Below are 16,907 nucleotides of genomic sequence, written 5' to 3'. Positions count from 1 at the left end.
TATCAAACAAATTCCAAGACTGATGTCTAACTCGTCCATTAACTCACCTGGGGGGAAGATCTCTTTCAGGAATGCTCATCCAATAGGTATGTCTTCATAGTTCCTCCCTCACTTCCTTTAGATCTTTGTACCAATGTCACCTAAGAAGACATCTTTCCAGTTTGCCCTGTATAAAACAGCACTACCCAATACTTCTGGTCACTTTTCCCCCCATCCCGTATTTTCATAGCATCCATTATCTGACATTATTTTAAGGTATGTGTGTATGTTTTATTTATGTCACTCTCTTGACTATAAGCTTGCTGAAACCAGAGAATGTTTATTTAGTACAATGCTGTATCTCCAGATTTACTCTTTGTTGAATGAATAAATTGGCAGAAATCACAAAGATTCTCACTGGCATAGGAAATGTAGCGATTAAATTTGAACTAAACTTATAAATTGCAAACTCTCCTTCACTATTCATATATTAAATGATGGCTACCAAAATGCTATAACTCTCCCCAGGTTTAGAATACTATTTTGGGCATCCAGAAACAACCAGTATGTAAATACTGGCTTTAAGCAATGATATCTCATACTTAATTAAGGGAAATAAATGAAACAAGCCCATTAAAAGAGCCATATAAAATGTAGCTGAAAATCTTAATTGACTCTAAAATTGGCAAAATGATATAAGGAGTAGGAGTTTAGGTATTTTGCTCATGTTACATATGAATTAATAGCTCTGATGGTTTTCAACATATATTTTATCCTTTGGTGATCAAAGTTTATTTTTTTATTTTTTAATTGAATATAGTTGACATACAATATTATGTTAGTTTCAGGTGTACTACATAGTGATTTGACATTTACATACATTACAAAATGATCGTTATGATAAATCTAGTAACCATCTGTATCCAAAGTTATTACAATATTATTGACCATATTCTTTATGATGTATATTACATCCCTGGGGCTCATTTATAACTGGAAGTTTGTATCTTTTAATCCTCATCACTTACTTTGCCCAAAGCACCCTCCTTCCCCCGAATCTGGCAACCACCCATTTGTTCTCTTTATCTATGAGTCTGTTTTCATTTTGCTTTTTCAGATCCCACATATAAGTGAGATCATATATTTGTCTTTGACTTACCTCACTTAGCATGATGCCCTATACATCCAGCCATGTTGCTGCAAATGGCACAATTTCATTCTTCTTTATGGCTAATATTCACATGGAAAAACCGGAATGAACTTTTGGCCAACCCAACATGTGTGTGTGTGTGCGTGTGTGTGTACACACACACACACCTTCTCTATCCATTCACCTACTGATGGGCACTTAGATTGCTTCCGTATCTTGCCTATTGTAAATAATGCTGCTATGAACATAGCGGTGCATATATCTTTTCAAATTAGTGTTTTTGTTTCTTCAGAAAAACACCCAGAAGTGGAATTGCTGGATCATTTGGTAATTCCACTTTCAGTTTCTTGAGGGGCCTCCATACTGTTCTCCATAGTGGCCGTACCAATTTACATTCCTACCAACAGCGCAGGATGGTCCCCTTTTCTCCACATCCTCGCCAATACTTGTTGTTTTTGTTGTCTTTTTTTTTTTTTTTTTTTTTTTTTTTCTTTTTGCGGTATGTGGGCCTCTCACTGCTGTGGCCTCCCCCGTTGCGGAGCACAGGCTCCGGACGCGCAGGCCCAGCGGCCATGGCTCACGGGCCCAGCCGCTCCGCGGCATATGGGATCCTCCCAGACCGGGGCACGAACCCGCATCCCCTGCATCGGCAGGCGGACCCTCAACCACTTGCGCCACCAGGGAGGCCCTGTTGTCTTTTTGATTACAGTCATTGTGACAGATGTGAGGGGCTATCTCATTGTGGTTTTGATTTGCATTTCCCTAATGATAGTGATGTTGAGCATCTTTTCATGTGCCTGTTGGCCATCTGTATGTCTTTTCTGGAAAAATGTCTATTCAGTTCCTCTGCCCATTTTTTTAACGGAATTTTTTTTTGATATTCAATTGTATGAGTTCTTTATATATTTTGGATATTAACCTCTTATCACACATATCATTTGCAAATATCTCCTTCCACTCAGTAGGCTGCCTTTTCACTTGATAGATGGTTTCCTTTGCTGTGCAAAAGCGCGTGGGTCTAGGACCTGGGCTCCTTTCGAATTTCTCCCTCTGCACGGGGACTCTGAGCACGTGAGACTTTGCATGTGCCCTCTAAGAGCAGAGTCTCTCTATCCTATAGCCCTCCAGCTCTCAAACATAAGCTCTGCTTTTCAGAATCAGCCTGTTTTTAAAAAGCCCTATTTTCACAACCAGATGTCCTGGGGGGGCTCATCTTTTGGTGCAGAACTCCTGGGCTAGGAGCGCAACATGGGGCTCAGACCCCTCACTCCTTGGGGAGGACCTCTGTGCTTGTGATATTCCTCCCATTTGTGGGTCACTGACCTGGGGGTGTGAGTCCTGACTATACCGAGTCTCCACCCCTTATACGCATCTGTTGTGGCCCCTTCTTTATATCTTTAGTTGTGGAAAATCTTCTCTGCTAGTCTTCGGGTCATTTTCATAGATAATTACTCTGTACGTCACTGTAATTTTGGTGTGTGCCCGTGGGAGGAGGTGAGTTGAGAGTCTTCCTTCTCCATCATCATGGGGAAGTTCTCCAAAATTTGTATTTAACTAGACAATATGCTATGGAAAATCTTACATATTTACAAATTAACCCAATTTCTGGTGAAAATAAGAAAGATGAATTGTATATATTTAACATAAAAAGCTTACTAATTCAGTGCTCTGAAGCTGGAAATTTGTACATTTAAGAGAATTCAGTTAAACTGGTAGCCCACACAATGAACAGTAGGGTGTATGATCACTATCTGTGTATTCCTTCTCTCACTACTATGCGATTTTCCCCTTAAAGAAAGCAAAGTGTAAAGGGCTTTTAAAAGATTTTGATGTGTTAAGGCCTGTCTTGAACTGTGGAGTATTCTCTTACGCTATGGTAGCCCAAGGTTGAGCTCCAGAGGAATCTGGTTTGGTCCTTAATTAATCCAAGTTTGAAGGAACTTAAGTCAGTTGAAAGGATTAGACCATTTTTAAAGTGAGACTGAGGCAGTACTGGTTGGGGTACAACCAGGAGAGGGATGGGGTGCACTGAACGCACAGGCCTCCTAACTCGGCACCGCCTTTGCTGTATTCCTCCTAAGATCATTTAGCTTTCCATTTACTCTTTAGCTTTTTACAGAAATGTCAAGAAGGCAGTCAACATATTCATACATATTATTTTCATGAAGTATTACCTATGTAACAGGAAAACAGAAAAAGCATCTATGTATGTTATAGAGGCTATGAGAATAGAAAGCATTTCATTACAATTATTAGCTTGAATTTAAATGGCTCTAGTTTCATAATCTAATGTTGCCAGAGTAGAATCTCTTAAAACAGTCTTTTAAGACCTTTTTACTTTTTTTTTTTAATCTTTTTCTTTTACAAATTTATTTATTTATGGCTGCATTGGGTCTTCGTTGCTGCACATGGGCTTTCTCTAGTTGCGGCGAGCGGGGGCTACTCTTCGTTGTGGTGCGCGGGCTTCTCATTGCAGTGGCTTCTCTTGTTGCAGAGCATAGGCCCTAGGTGCACGGGCTCAGTAGTGGTGGCACACGGGCTCAGTAATTGTAGCTCGTGGGCTCTAGAGTGCAGGCTCAGTAGTTGTGGTGCACGGGCTTAGGTGCTCCACGGCATGTGGGATCTTCCTGGACCAGGGCTCAAACCCGTGTCCCCTGCATTGGCAGGCGGATTCTTAACCACTGCACCACCAGGGAAACCCTACTTTTCTTTTAAGATGAGGATTTATAATGCTTATCTCTTCACAATTTAAATGATAGATCTATTTACTTTTCAACCAACATACTTTAAAAAAATGAATTTATGTTGATGAATAAAGCAGCTTCTTTCTGGAGGAAAGGCAGGTATTCGACATGAAGAAAGGATAGTTTCTAACATTATTTGTTGAGAAGTTCAGCAGATGCTTCCCTCTAGGCTGAGACTAGAATGCAGAATCCTCTCAGTGGCTTGCAATATTTACGAATTTGTCACATGGCAAATGAATATTCCTGTTCTTATAAAAACGTCAGTGCACAAACCATAGGCAGCGATACATTAGCATTTACATTTATTTCATGTATGCAGTTTACACGCTCACTATTGAACAAAATTTGAATGCAGACAAATATACAAATACCATAATAAGCATTATCAAGTAAAATAACTGGCACTAGTGTTATAAGCATATTAATGGGCCTGGTGAGAAAAATGATGAAAGAAGACTGCAGCCCATGGCATTTTCCTTTTTATCAGAAGAAAAAGCTCTGTAGCACCATAATGGTAATACTTAAAAGAAACACATAAGATGGAATATTTTAACTGCTATCACTGAGGTTAGCCTGTTTTATTTAAGTGAATTATATTGGAAGTTAACAGTATAGGCAATATTTTGGCCAACTTCTGTTTATGTCAGCTGAACATCTTCCATAAACAAAAGCAAAGGAAAATAAAGCCAGCCATACACAGACCCCTCCTTAGTACTTGGTACAAACTCCGCTTTGATTTCATGATTAGAGAAGATATACATGTGCTAAAAACTGAGGTTATGTAAAGTTATTCACTAAAGCCTGAGTGTGTCTTTGGTAGGCTAATACTTTTTCAGCATTGTTATTGTTAATCATATTTATGTTTCTCTATACTGTATTTTTCTACATAATCCAAGGTGGCTAGAGAGGACATTATGGAAAACAATACAGCAAAACCCTCAAACAAGTAGGCCCTTAAAATCTACTCTATTCTGAAGGCACCAAGAATCAGTGGGGTGCAAACTTCCCCTTAGTGAAAGGTGACTTTTTTGTAATACTTACAAACTAATGGAATTTTATTTTGCAGTTTTATATATTTTATTTGGTGCTGTCAGTATACAGTATACAGTATTACCTACCTTTACACTTTTCTTCTAAGATGGCAACAATATACAAGATATATAGGGTACCAGGTATTTCTATTTCAAAGTTGTGCAAAAACTGCCACAATCTTGCTCAAAGTGTCTAAGTATCCAAATGGTAGCAAATGGGCTGCATTAAGCTGTATATATCCACACTGCATATGAAGAAAAAAATGAAATTTATGCCCAGTTATGAATAGAAATGTTACAAAGTGTATCATATACTGCGAGTAACCTGCAAGGTTCTTTAAACAGTATCTTTTAGTGGTTTCAATAAAATGTCACTAACCACTTAGCCCTAAGCCTCAAGTTCTCTTCATAAGAATGCTGTAGAACTGCATTAGTATTTTATATTGATTATAAATTAAGCCAAATTTCTATCTAAATACACAAGTATGTGCTTCAAGCAATGTTTTGTGGCAAACACACAAAACATAATTCTCTTAAGAATTATTGTCCTTACAATAATGCACTTTTAAAGCCTTCCTTTCATAGTTTGGTAATTAAGATCCACATGAAACACAATGCTTTGCTGAACACAGAAAATGTATCTGCATTATGATGATGCAACCCAGCGTTTGCTGGCAACTTGAAACTTAAAATAGTCACGTGCAGTTCAACCAGCTCCAAACAAGGTTTTTCAAGTGGTAATTATTTTGCAGCACTTATAGGTCTATATATCAGTCTGAATTGCAACTTTTAATTCCATGGTCTGATGTGAGTGGTTGTTATTTGCTTCCTTTAGTGCACTGCCAAAATATAAATCAATATTGGTTTTTATTCCACTGTTGCCATGTTCTTCAGCAATATGATTCAACTGTGGAACTTCTGAACATGAAGCAGTTTTAGTAAGCACAGAAATGCTACACTGATGGGGGGAATTTTCCAGACGGTCGTTTTCTACCTCAGGAAGAATGTTAACAGTAGCAAAGCGGGTGTGATAATCAGTGGAACCATGACTACAAGAAGTTTTCATGCTTTCTAGGTCAGAACAACTAAATTCAGAAAAATGACTAGAGTGGGAATCTGCTACAGAAGGCATACTGTCACTGAGGGATGGCGCCTCGAATTCACTTGAGTTCGTACTCTGTTGTTCTAACAACTGTGCATCCATGTCCTCTCTGGTCTCATTTATCTTCATGTTACTCTTTTTCCTCAATTTACCACTTTTTGATTTCTTTCCTGCTGCTGCTTCTTTGGACCACTTGGTGGCACTGGATTTACCTTCAGGCAAGCCACTGGACGAACCCCCAGGATGACTTCGGGTGGCACTGCCATCCTCCACACTGCTGCTTCCACTGTTGTGCCTGAATTTGGATGGCTTTGACTCTATATCTACCTGAACCTCCATACTGTTGCCTTCTCTGGAACATAAGAGTAACACATATAAATTTTTGACTTCCTCTTTTTAAAAAGAAAAATGCAAATGACAGCAAAGGGGGAGAGGCTTCTGTGTGAAAACTTCAAAGACTATATAAAAGCTATTAGAACAAATTAATGCAGGATACATTCTACTAATAGAAAAAAGTTGCTTGAAATAAGAGGACTATCTTTAAAATAATACTTCAATTTAAAATATATAAAACAGAAGCAACTACATTCATTGCTTATGCTATTCCAGGTACTACGCTACCTTCTCCATTTTTTTTCCAGAACAGTTGTATTGAGATATAATTTGCATATCATAAAATTCACCTGTTTCAAGTGCACAATTCAGTGGTTTATAGTATATTCACAGAGTTTGCAACCATTACCACTATTGAACTTCAGAACATTTTCATCATCCCCAAAAGAAACCCATTAGCAGCCAGTTCCCACTCTTCCCTCCCCCCAACCCCTAGCAACCACTAACCTACTTTCTGTCTCTATGGATCTGCCTATTCTGGACATCTCACCACTTTCTTTTTCCAGAGAACCTAATAGTAGATAACCATTATTCACAATAATTTTGCCTAATGATAGGGATAATTCTTTACAAATTAATTTAAAAAATACTTCTGACTTTATAACAATTTTTTCCTTACTTGTCCAACGGGATGTAGGAATTCAGAATGGATCCTGCCATTGCCTTGGTGCTGGCATTATCACTAACTGTTCCCAAACTGACTGTGCCAGATTCTCCACTTAGGCTGTACCGTTCTTTCTGTACATCTGCTTGTACTTCCAACCTTAAAGAGAGGGGTATTAGAAAAAAAAAAACTACATATAATATCAACACTACTATAATATGAGAATGTATCTTTAAATAATTTAGTAACAAGAAGCTATTTTAGAAACAACTATAAACATTATTTTTTTAAGTTTCCTTTTATTTGATTATTCAAATTCTACTGCAGTGCAGCACATTGAACAGTACCAGCCATCCAGATAAAATGGTAAAATTAGCTGTCTGCCAAGTAAGGTAATAACAGAGTAATACAAAAAGAACATAAAGGATTTTAACTTAAACATGCTCCAATATTCTTACTTACCATGTGGTGCTTTGCTTGCCACATTTCAATGCAAAACACCAAATCGGAATACATTAAAAACCATTCTACATGACAAATCAGTGACTCAAAAAATCCTGGGCATCTATATATTAAAAATGATTCCAAATTTAACACCTGACTCTTTAAAAAAGACATAATAGGGATGTCCCTGGTGGCGCAGTGGTTAAGAATCTGCCTGCCAACGCAGGGGATACGGGTTCGAGCCCTGGTCCGGGAAGGTCCCACATGCTGCAGAACAACTAAGCTCGTGCGCCGCAACTGCTGAGCCTGCTGTGCTCTAGAGCCTGCGAGCCACAACTATTGAAGCCCGTGCACCTAGAGCCTGTGCTCTGCAACAAGAGAAGCCACCGTGGTGAGAAGACCGTGCACTACAACAGAGTAGCTCCCGCTCGCCGCCAACTAGAGAAAGCCCTTGTGCAGCAACGAAGACCCAATGCAGCCAAAAATAAATAAATAAATTTATCCAAAAAAAGAGACATAATATACACCACTATAACTTAAGAGTTTGTGTTTAAAAGCACACTACCTAAAAATAAGATAAATATAACTGATTTATCTTTTAATTCATGTGCTCTCCCCTACGTTTAAAAAAAAACCCAAAGGTAATAAACAGAAGTAAAGAAAAGTGAATTAAAGAGGAAACAGAAGAAGATAAAAATGCTTTAACTTATCCTACTTATCTACATGGCTTTGGGTAAAAGACTTCGTGAGAATTAAATAACCATTAATACATAAAAGGACCCAGGCAGACTCTCTCGGCCTCAGTTCGTGCATTTCCGGATATCCTGACTCCACCTGCTCCCCCCAGGCTTCAGCCAGCGTCTCATTTCCTAACAGCTGTGGCCACCTCCAGAGGTAAGATCCAAGCTTAATCACTGCCTTTACAGTATTCACCGAAGCAGCTCCAGCACTGACTCATAACATAAAATCTGACAAGTGCAGTGAAAAAAATGGCATAATGTTATCCCTTAGACTTGGTTTTTACCTCATCAAATCTCCTTACTCACTGTTTACCACTAAATTTCAGTTTTTGAAACCCTACTGTTTTCAACCCTGACACAGTAAGATTATATGTCATCATCATGCTTTGTGTTCAAAACCCTCCTCATCTATAATAATTAATAATTTGTAGTTCAGGCAAAAACAAAACAAAACAAAACAAAGCATAGTTTTCTTACCTATGAAAACAGTTTACCATGGCACTTCCTGACAGACTCCCTGTGATACTGGCTCCAGCAAGCGCCATGGTGCTGGCCGTTTCACTCAGGTTGTCCCGGATGGCTCCTATTCGATCCATGTGGCTTCCACTTGCACTCAAACTGCCGGTCAAACCACCAACACTTCCTTCCCCTATGCTAGGGTTGTGTCTTGCTTCTGCTACTGAAGTTGTGTCTAAATGCAAATATTTCAAAGAAATTAAATAAGTGTGATTATTGATTTCCCTCTCCATAAAGTCTGTCATGATTTCAGATAGGACATATTTTCATATAAAGTATAAAACATACACAGGAATAGAAAAGGTGTCTGGAGTCATAACATAACCGTGGGATAAGAGTAAAGGGTAATATCTCACAGGGTCAAGTTGGATTAAGGATGCCCTCAGTTTTAAATGGTCACTACAGGCATACCTTGGAGATACGTATTGTGGGTTTGGTTCCAGACCATGGCAATAAAGCAAATATCACAATAAAGTGAGTCATGGATTTTTGGGTTTCCCAGTGCATATAAAAGTTATGTTTACACTATACTAAAGTGTGCAAGAGCATTATGTCTAAAAAAATGTATATACAGTGATTAAAAAAAACTTTATTACTAAAAAAAAATACTAACCATCATCTGACAACTCAGGGTTGCCACAAGCCTTCAATCTGCAAAAAATGCAATTAGCTGCAAAGTGCAATAAAATGAAGTATGCCTGTACTTTATAAGAAAATCGAGAAGATTTAGGAATTCTATAAAGAACCTGATGGTTGAAGAATTTAGCTGACTTTGAGAAAAATTATGTGACAGTTTTCAATAAAGGTGTCATTTAAAGAGCTTAGTATTCTCTAGGTCAATAAGAATGGGCCAAAAGTTGACTTCTTGATATATTCCACAGTTCTGACTGTCTACAAGCTATTTCAAGACCTGATACCACTATATTCCAATCTTACAGTACTTTTCACAGGCTTTATATTGGAGGATTTATTTATTTGCTCCAATATTTGAGTTCCTATTATATAACCCAACTCTGTTTCTAAGTACTAGGGACACAGTGGATCAAAGAGACGAACAACCTGCCCTCAGAAAGCTTACATTCTAGTTGGGGAGAGCAATAAATAAAATTAGATGGTGATAAATGCTATGAGAAAAAATAAAGCAGAGTAAAGGGGAGTGAGTAAAAGGCAGTGAGAGTGATGAAGAGTGCATGTGCGCACTCTTTTAAGAAATCCCCACAGCCACCCCAGCCTTCAGTAACCACCACCATGATCAGTCAGCAGCCACCAACATCCAGGCAAGACCCTCCACTGGCAGAAAGATTATGACTTGCTGAAGGCTCACATGATGATTAAAATTTTTTAGCAATAAAGTATTTTTAAATTAAGGTAGATACTTAATATACAGTACAGTGTAAACATAACTTTTATATGCAGTGGGAAACCCCAAAATTCATGTCTTGCTTTATTGTGATATTTGCTTTATTGTGGTGGTCTGGAACCAAACCTACAACATCTCCAAGGTATGCCTGTACTTCCCTAAGACAATTTCTTTAACGAGAACTGTGGGAATTTCTTTTAAAAGAACATGCACATTTTAAAAAGCTTATTAACTTGTACTCCTAATGGTAGTCTATGAGGGCCTTTATATGTTCCAGTTTTTGTTATAATTCCTATTTCTTTGAATAACATTAGGTTAAAGATATTTTCTACTCATTGGGCATCTGCATTTCTTCTTTTATGAACTGCAGTTCTCTTCTGTCCTTTTATTACTGATTTGTAACATTTTACACAAAATTAAAGATTAAAAGTCTAGAATTTCTAAGACATTACATTTCCATCGGAGGTTACAGGTACCCAGAACCATTCCACCCTCTTTCATCCATTCACCTTTCCTCAGCAGCTCATTTCTCCGAGGTGCTTCTGGGTGAATACTATCAGGGCTAGTAAGAGAGGAGTGGGAATTCTGACTTGCAGGTTACCTACAGCCTTATGCTACTACTACGAGTAAGTACATTTTCTTCCTTTGCTGAAAGGACTTACCTACAGCTGTGTTTGTCCCACCAACATTTATATCATTTTCATCATCAAATTCAATCCTGACTCCTTTTCCATTGCCTGCTGAGACCCCACAACCTCCGCTTCGACAGAGAGAAATCGGAACAACACCATAGACATAAGCTAACATAATAGGAACACCAATACCTAAAGAGGAATTAAATTGGTCATTACAAACCAAAAAATAAATTACAGAAACACACATTTCAGAAAGTCTTTTCAAGAGAAGGTGTACAGGAGAAAAGTGTTAGGGTTCTGCAACTCTTGCCAAAAGCGGATTTACCCAACTATTAAAGGATGCAAGCAGATTCAAAGCTTCTAGCCTCAGGTGACACATATGAGGTTAAAAAAAAAGATGTAAAGCTTTTTTCTTTTTCAGTGCCAGGGCTCTAAACGGTATTTTGGTGGGGAGGAAGGGATATTAACCACTAATAATTTGCCAACTCTCCCTAAGGCTAGGCTCTTGAGTTTACATTACTTTTAACCAATATAGTTACAGAATGAGAGGCTTTCTGTAGGCTCAAACTGCCCCTAAATAAATAAATAAAGTAACTCTCTTATCTTCAACAATATAATGCTGTTTTTCAAAATTCTTCCACAAAACTTTAATTCTATAAAATTTGAGGTAATTAGAATTTTTAAGCATTTCTTACCTACAGTCACTGCAGCTACAACTGGAGATACGATTACAGACAATGTTACACCACCTGCTATGGCCAAATTCCGTTTGTGCTTTGAAACATCCTTGCCTTCATATCGATTGTGAATCTTGAATTAGAAAGAAAAATGGGGGTGATGGGTTAAAGAAAAAACACATTACATACTTAATTTAAATGAAATAGACCTACATCTGTTAGAAGCTTAAAGTGATTTACCTTATAAATTTCATAGTTAAGATGCCAAATTCAAGGTAAACATATTATTGTTCTTAAACCATATTCTTATACATAATTTGCTCCTTAATAATAATTTGGTTACATAAGACAGTGATTTAATAGATTTTACTCTGTGTTTAAACAATCTTGAGTAAAAGTAGTCCTTATAATCTTATTCAAGAACAGTATAAATCATGTTTTGAGCAAAGAAGAAGGAATTAAGAACATTATTTTCAACATAGTTATGAGTTGGATGTCTGATCAACAGGATTACTTCTAAGAAATGTATCATTCCACAGAATTCTAAATAAGGATCCCTAATTAGTAAATATTGGCTCCTAGGAGAGGTTTACACAGTCTTTAAAAAAAAAAACAACAACAAAACCTGACCTTAAAAAGCAGTACTAATAAGCAAACATCACTAAGTAGAATCAATTTTTTTCTCAGATCCATTTTTATGAAGAAAAATGTTATCAAATGACTCAGGATCCTGGGCTCTCATTTATAGCTCAAAGTAAGGGGTACAGAGAGAAAAAAAGAACAAATAATGTTGCCAGAGGACAGGAGTTAGATCTACTTGGCATCTTTGTAGAGTACAGATGTTGTTAATAAACAGAACTTAATATCACCTTGAAAGTTACTTGTGAGATATTATATGAACTTCAGGAAATAGCTCAGTATCTTTGTTCTTGTGATTTTCAAGGGCTAAAGCTAATAAAGTACATTTCCCCCTGTTTCAAGACAGATTCAAAACAGCCTCAAAAGTGTACAGGTAGTCTCTAAAGTAAAATACTTGACTTAAAAACAATATTACAGGGCCTCCCTGGTGGCGCAGTGGTTGAGAGTCCGCCTGCCGATGCAGGGGATACGGGTTCGTGCCCCGGTCTGGGAGGATCCCATATGCCGCGGAGCGGCTGGGCCCGTGAGCCATGGCCGCTGGGCCTGCGCATCCGGAGCCTGTGCTCCGCAACGGGGGAGGCCACAACAGTAAGAGGCCCGCATACCGCAAAAAAAAAAAAAACAATATTACAGATGAGGCATAATAAAGTAACCTATCATTATTATGTGGTTATTTTGAAGGCTGTAAAGTACAATGAATCTTATGGGATGTATTAAACAGTGAAAAAGCTGGGATGGGGAGGTGGGCAAAACATGCATGGGACAAGGAACATTTCTATTTCCTAGTCAGAATTCTGTTTCCCAGAACTGACTGTATGTTCCAGGGAATGGGTCTCTACACTTCCTAAATAGTCCATACAGGCAGAGATGGCAGACCTTCCCAAAGTACCTTTCATTATCCTTCAGTACTCTAGCTAATACCTGTTCCTCGCCACCCCCATTCCTACAAAACTCAGCACTGAAGCAGAAGAAAAGACAAAGCTACAAACTGATGGAGCAGACTTGCAAAGGCAGGCTGCCAGGAGAAAGAGTCTTCCAGATAATTCTGCATCCTCAAGCACCAATGTTCAATTACAGTGATCATATTGTCCCACCACTTCTGGTTCAACTTAATTTTTTCTGTTTTACTATTTTGTGCCACATTTTCTATTTGTTATTGTAAAGAAAGGCTCAGCTTTTAGGTACTTTATCAATTTAATAGGTTTTCCTGGGCTGGTTTATAACCCTACACACCCCAGAGAACACTGATTCAATGGAAAACTAATTCATCAACCTGCAACCATTTGAGTACAGGTTTGAGAAAAGGAGACTTGTTACTGCACCTAAGACTGAACAATGAGGTAAATAATCTCTCCTCTATAAATTATTTGTAGGTGTATGCAGTACAACAGTCTTTTTTTCCCTTCTACTTCTAAGTATCTGAATAGTTTTGTTTTCGGCAAAACCTTGCTTTGGACAACTTATGAAAAATTATTATAATCAGTATTATGTTTGGGACTTTAAACAATTACCTTCTGAAATAAACATTTGGCCCAAAAATATCTGTTTGTCCTCAGTCTCAAGCTAATTAAAAAAATAGTATGTACTGTTATTTCTGATTATAAAAGTAATATGTGTTGAACATAAAATAACATGGCTGTTGTATGAAAGAGGATCAGCCTTGTCTTGAGTCCTGAAAGTCAGAACTAGAATTAAATGAAACAATTAAAAGGGAAATGGATTCTGACTCAACATAAGAATTTTCTAACACTTACAGCTCCCTGGCAACAGAATGGGCTGCCTCATGAGTTGGTGGTTTCCCCATCACTGAAGTGCCCAAATGGATAGCTTGAAATTTATCAGGGATCTTATATAAAGAATTTGTGCATCTGGGTTTATATCCCAGCTCTGCTTCTTCCTGTGTAACTAAAGATAAATTACATAAATTTTCCTAAACTTCAATATTCTAACATATAAATTGCTGTGAGGTTAAAATGAGTCAAAGTATATAAAACATCTACCACACAGTTAGAACTCAACAAATGTTAGTTCCCCTTTTTAAAATTCCTATACTTTGTTCTGCTTGGGTACACGGTTGGGATTAGATAATTTCTGAGGTTACTTCTCAATTCTGATATTCTACTAATTTAGGCAGCAGCAGACTTTTTAGCCACTTTGTAAATTATCCCTTTAATCTTTCAAAAAAGAATTATTTGCTTAGCCAATGAAGTATCACTCAGGCCAGTGGCAAGTATCGGGTGTTCGGACTTTCACAAAATTGTTGTAATCTACAAAGTAGTGTATTTACTAATAGCAGTAATCTGAAGAAAAAAAGCTTTGAATTGAAGTTGGAAATAATTCAGGAATTGGCTAATTATTCTTTGCCTGAGGGCGTATGTTATTTCTCTATTAACCTTATAGATCTGACTTTACAAGGACATAACCATGAGAGAAAATGTCAGGTGTGGATTCTTTAATATTTTATATGTAAAGTTTATAATGCAAATGTACTTAAGTTTTCAGATTCAGATAATTTTAAAGCAAGTCTACTTTTTATGCATACATATAAGCTTGCCAAACACTGAAAATGTATTACCTTATGAAAAAATTGTAACTGTTTTACACTTAAGATACTAAAAATGACCTTTGTCTTTCAAAACAAATAAACAAATAAAAAAACAAAACAAACACAAAGCAAAACCATCAATCCTAAATCTAAAGATTTAAAATAAGATAATAAATTAACAAGGAATCAAGCATTTTACCTTACGGCCCACATATACAGGAATGCCAATAATCATGGCAGGTATAGCAATGCCAGCTATTAAAGCAATTCCTACGGGAGCACCAACAAGTGTTCCCAGCTGCCATAATATTTTCTTCTTTCGGCTCCAGGGTTTCTTCCCCCAAAAAGTACATCCTGATGGACTAAAGGAAAAAATTACAATGTAAAGTAACTGTTGCAAAACATCACAGTAACAATTTACTACAATACATTCAGCAATAACTATAAAAGAATTCTCAAATTTAGGAATGAGGGTTTTTTTCCCCTTTCTTTGAATTCTGAGTTTACTAAAAGCTAAAAAATCAAGGCAAGAACCACCATAAATTACGTTAAAAGGATACTGATAACTGGGATTCAGGTTAAACATTTATCCCTAGTCCTCCATTAGCCTCAAAACCTTAGGTTAGTTTTTGAAGAGTAAATTAATGCAAAATATGCTTATTTTATCCCTGTTTTAGGCACATAATTATCTGATTATATCATAAACTCACTTTGTGGCCTAAATGAGGAAATTTATGAGAAAATTAAATGGAAATACTTATGACCTACCATAATTACATGGGGTATTAAATGCTAACTTTCTAGTTTAACAAAAAACAAAGCCGGGAATTCCCTGTCAGTCCAGTGGTTAGGACTTGGCCCTTTCACTGTCGGGCCCACGTTCAATTCCTGGTCGGGGAACTAAGACTCCACAAGCTGCGTGGTGCAGCCAAAAAACAAACAAACAAAACAAAGCCAAACAAAAAAAAAAAAAGAAGAAATTTCCGTTTCCTATTTTTGACTAGTTATTAATCTCAAATGACTGGCACAATAATTGGGTTCCTGTTAAATTTATGTAGCTAGAATAAAATAGATCTCTTCAAGTATCATATAAATTCCAAGCTTAAAAATACTAAGGATAATAATGCTGTTTCCAAAAAAAGTCCTTTTGTCTTACAATATAAAATTATATTTAGATATAAATAGCCCTTCTATAAGCTTACCTTAGATAATGTAAATCCGAGATTTCTTTCATACACAACCAACAAAACTCACAACCACAGACAGCACATGTCATGTGATTACAGCTCCCATCATTCATCTTTATTATATAAGCAGCACACCGTGGACATGGTTTTATATCATCAGCTATTAGGAAAATAGACATGTTTAGTATACAAGACTGGTCTAAAAATAACAATTTCTAGTAGATAATCAATTATAGCGCTGCCAAAATATCTTAACATGTATAGTTTGTTAACCGATAGCTTTAGCCTGCTAATTTTAGTATATAAAGCACTTTTTTTTCCCTTCCAAGGAAAGGAACATATTTTACATTAAATTTTCAAACTGTAAACATTTTTTCAACAGTAGCAGAACAATGAGAATAAAGAATAACGAAATAATAAAAAGAGAAATGAGAACCAAGGGCAGCTCTAGGCAAACCGGGAACTATATAAAGTTTGTCTTTGTCCCTACCCCATAGCTGTCTTCAGTGAGCAGCACTTCAAGTTCTAGGACTTTTCTAACCATCTCCACTTAAATTAAATGTAGATATTCTGTATACTATTCCTTTAGTGAATGAATACTAACAGCAAGTGACAATTCGATAGTAACCTGAAGCACTACATTAAAAAAGCACTATGAGTTTACTTCTCTCTTCTAGGTAACATCAACTATAGGCACTGTAAAAATAATACAGGTATCTGTAGAAAAGCAGCCTTTTTCTCATATTTTAATTCATACAACAGACAGATGGGCCTTGCAAAGAATCAGAACTCAGATAAAAGGGAGGAGGTAAGAGGTTAAGTAAGGGTTGTATGGTTATAAACACTTAATGGAAAATAGTTTCAGAATTAAAGCAACCATTTGTTGGTTATGCTCATGACCGTTTTTAATTAGTTAACTTCGTCCATTTTATTCATTTATTCAAATGCTGTGGTATGCTTCATGTATAGTAATATGGTTACAATGCACAAAGATGCCAAGTTACAATCAAGTGGTACATAACTTTAGGAATGAGAATAAGAGCTATCTCAAATTATGCAACTATTTTGAACTTTGGCATCTATTTAAATAGCAACCAGTAATTATTTACTGTTACTAGTAATCACCTGTATTTTCGAACTACACATAAGACAGTTAAGAAA

At 36.9% G+C, this 16,907-nt stretch overlaps 1 protein-coding gene across 2 annotated transcripts in view; it reads right to left on the bottom strand.

Moving 5' to 3' along the window:
- The window catches only part of RNF19A (ring finger protein 19A, RBR E3 ubiquitin protein ligase), a 59,305-nt gene that overhangs the window by 1,855 nt on the left and 40,543 nt on the right, over positions 1 to 16,907 (bottom strand). Inside the window, exons 4-10 of one of the 2 annotated variants that reach the window (XR_014291665.1) lie at positions 15,762 to 15,906; positions 14,759 to 14,921; positions 11,394 to 11,508; positions 10,726 to 10,887; positions 8,665 to 8,878; positions 7,019 to 7,162; positions 48 to 6,358 (exon numbers count right to left, since the gene is read on the bottom strand). Coding sequence is in view for 1 of the 2 variants with exons in the window: in XM_082601835.1 (XP_082457961.1) it covers positions 5,668 to 6,358; positions 7,019 to 7,162; positions 8,665 to 8,878; positions 10,726 to 10,887; positions 11,394 to 11,508; positions 14,759 to 14,921; positions 15,762 to 15,906 (1,634 nt within the window). In the remaining variant the exon portion in view is untranslated. Of the gene's footprint in view, positions 1 to 47; positions 6,359 to 7,018; positions 7,163 to 8,664; positions 8,879 to 10,725; positions 10,888 to 11,393; positions 11,509 to 14,758; positions 14,922 to 15,761; positions 15,907 to 16,907 lie in introns of those variants that run through there. The other variant, XM_082601835.1, reaches the window with a different exon arrangement.

The sequence above is a fragment of the Mesoplodon mirus genome (assembly GCF_964341445.2).
Source record: "Mesoplodon mirus genome assembly, chromosome: 16".
Taxonomy (NCBI): domain Eukaryota; kingdom Metazoa; phylum Chordata; class Mammalia; order Artiodactyla; family Ziphiidae; genus Mesoplodon; species Mesoplodon mirus.
This window is presented reverse-complemented; position numbering and strand designations above follow the sequence as displayed.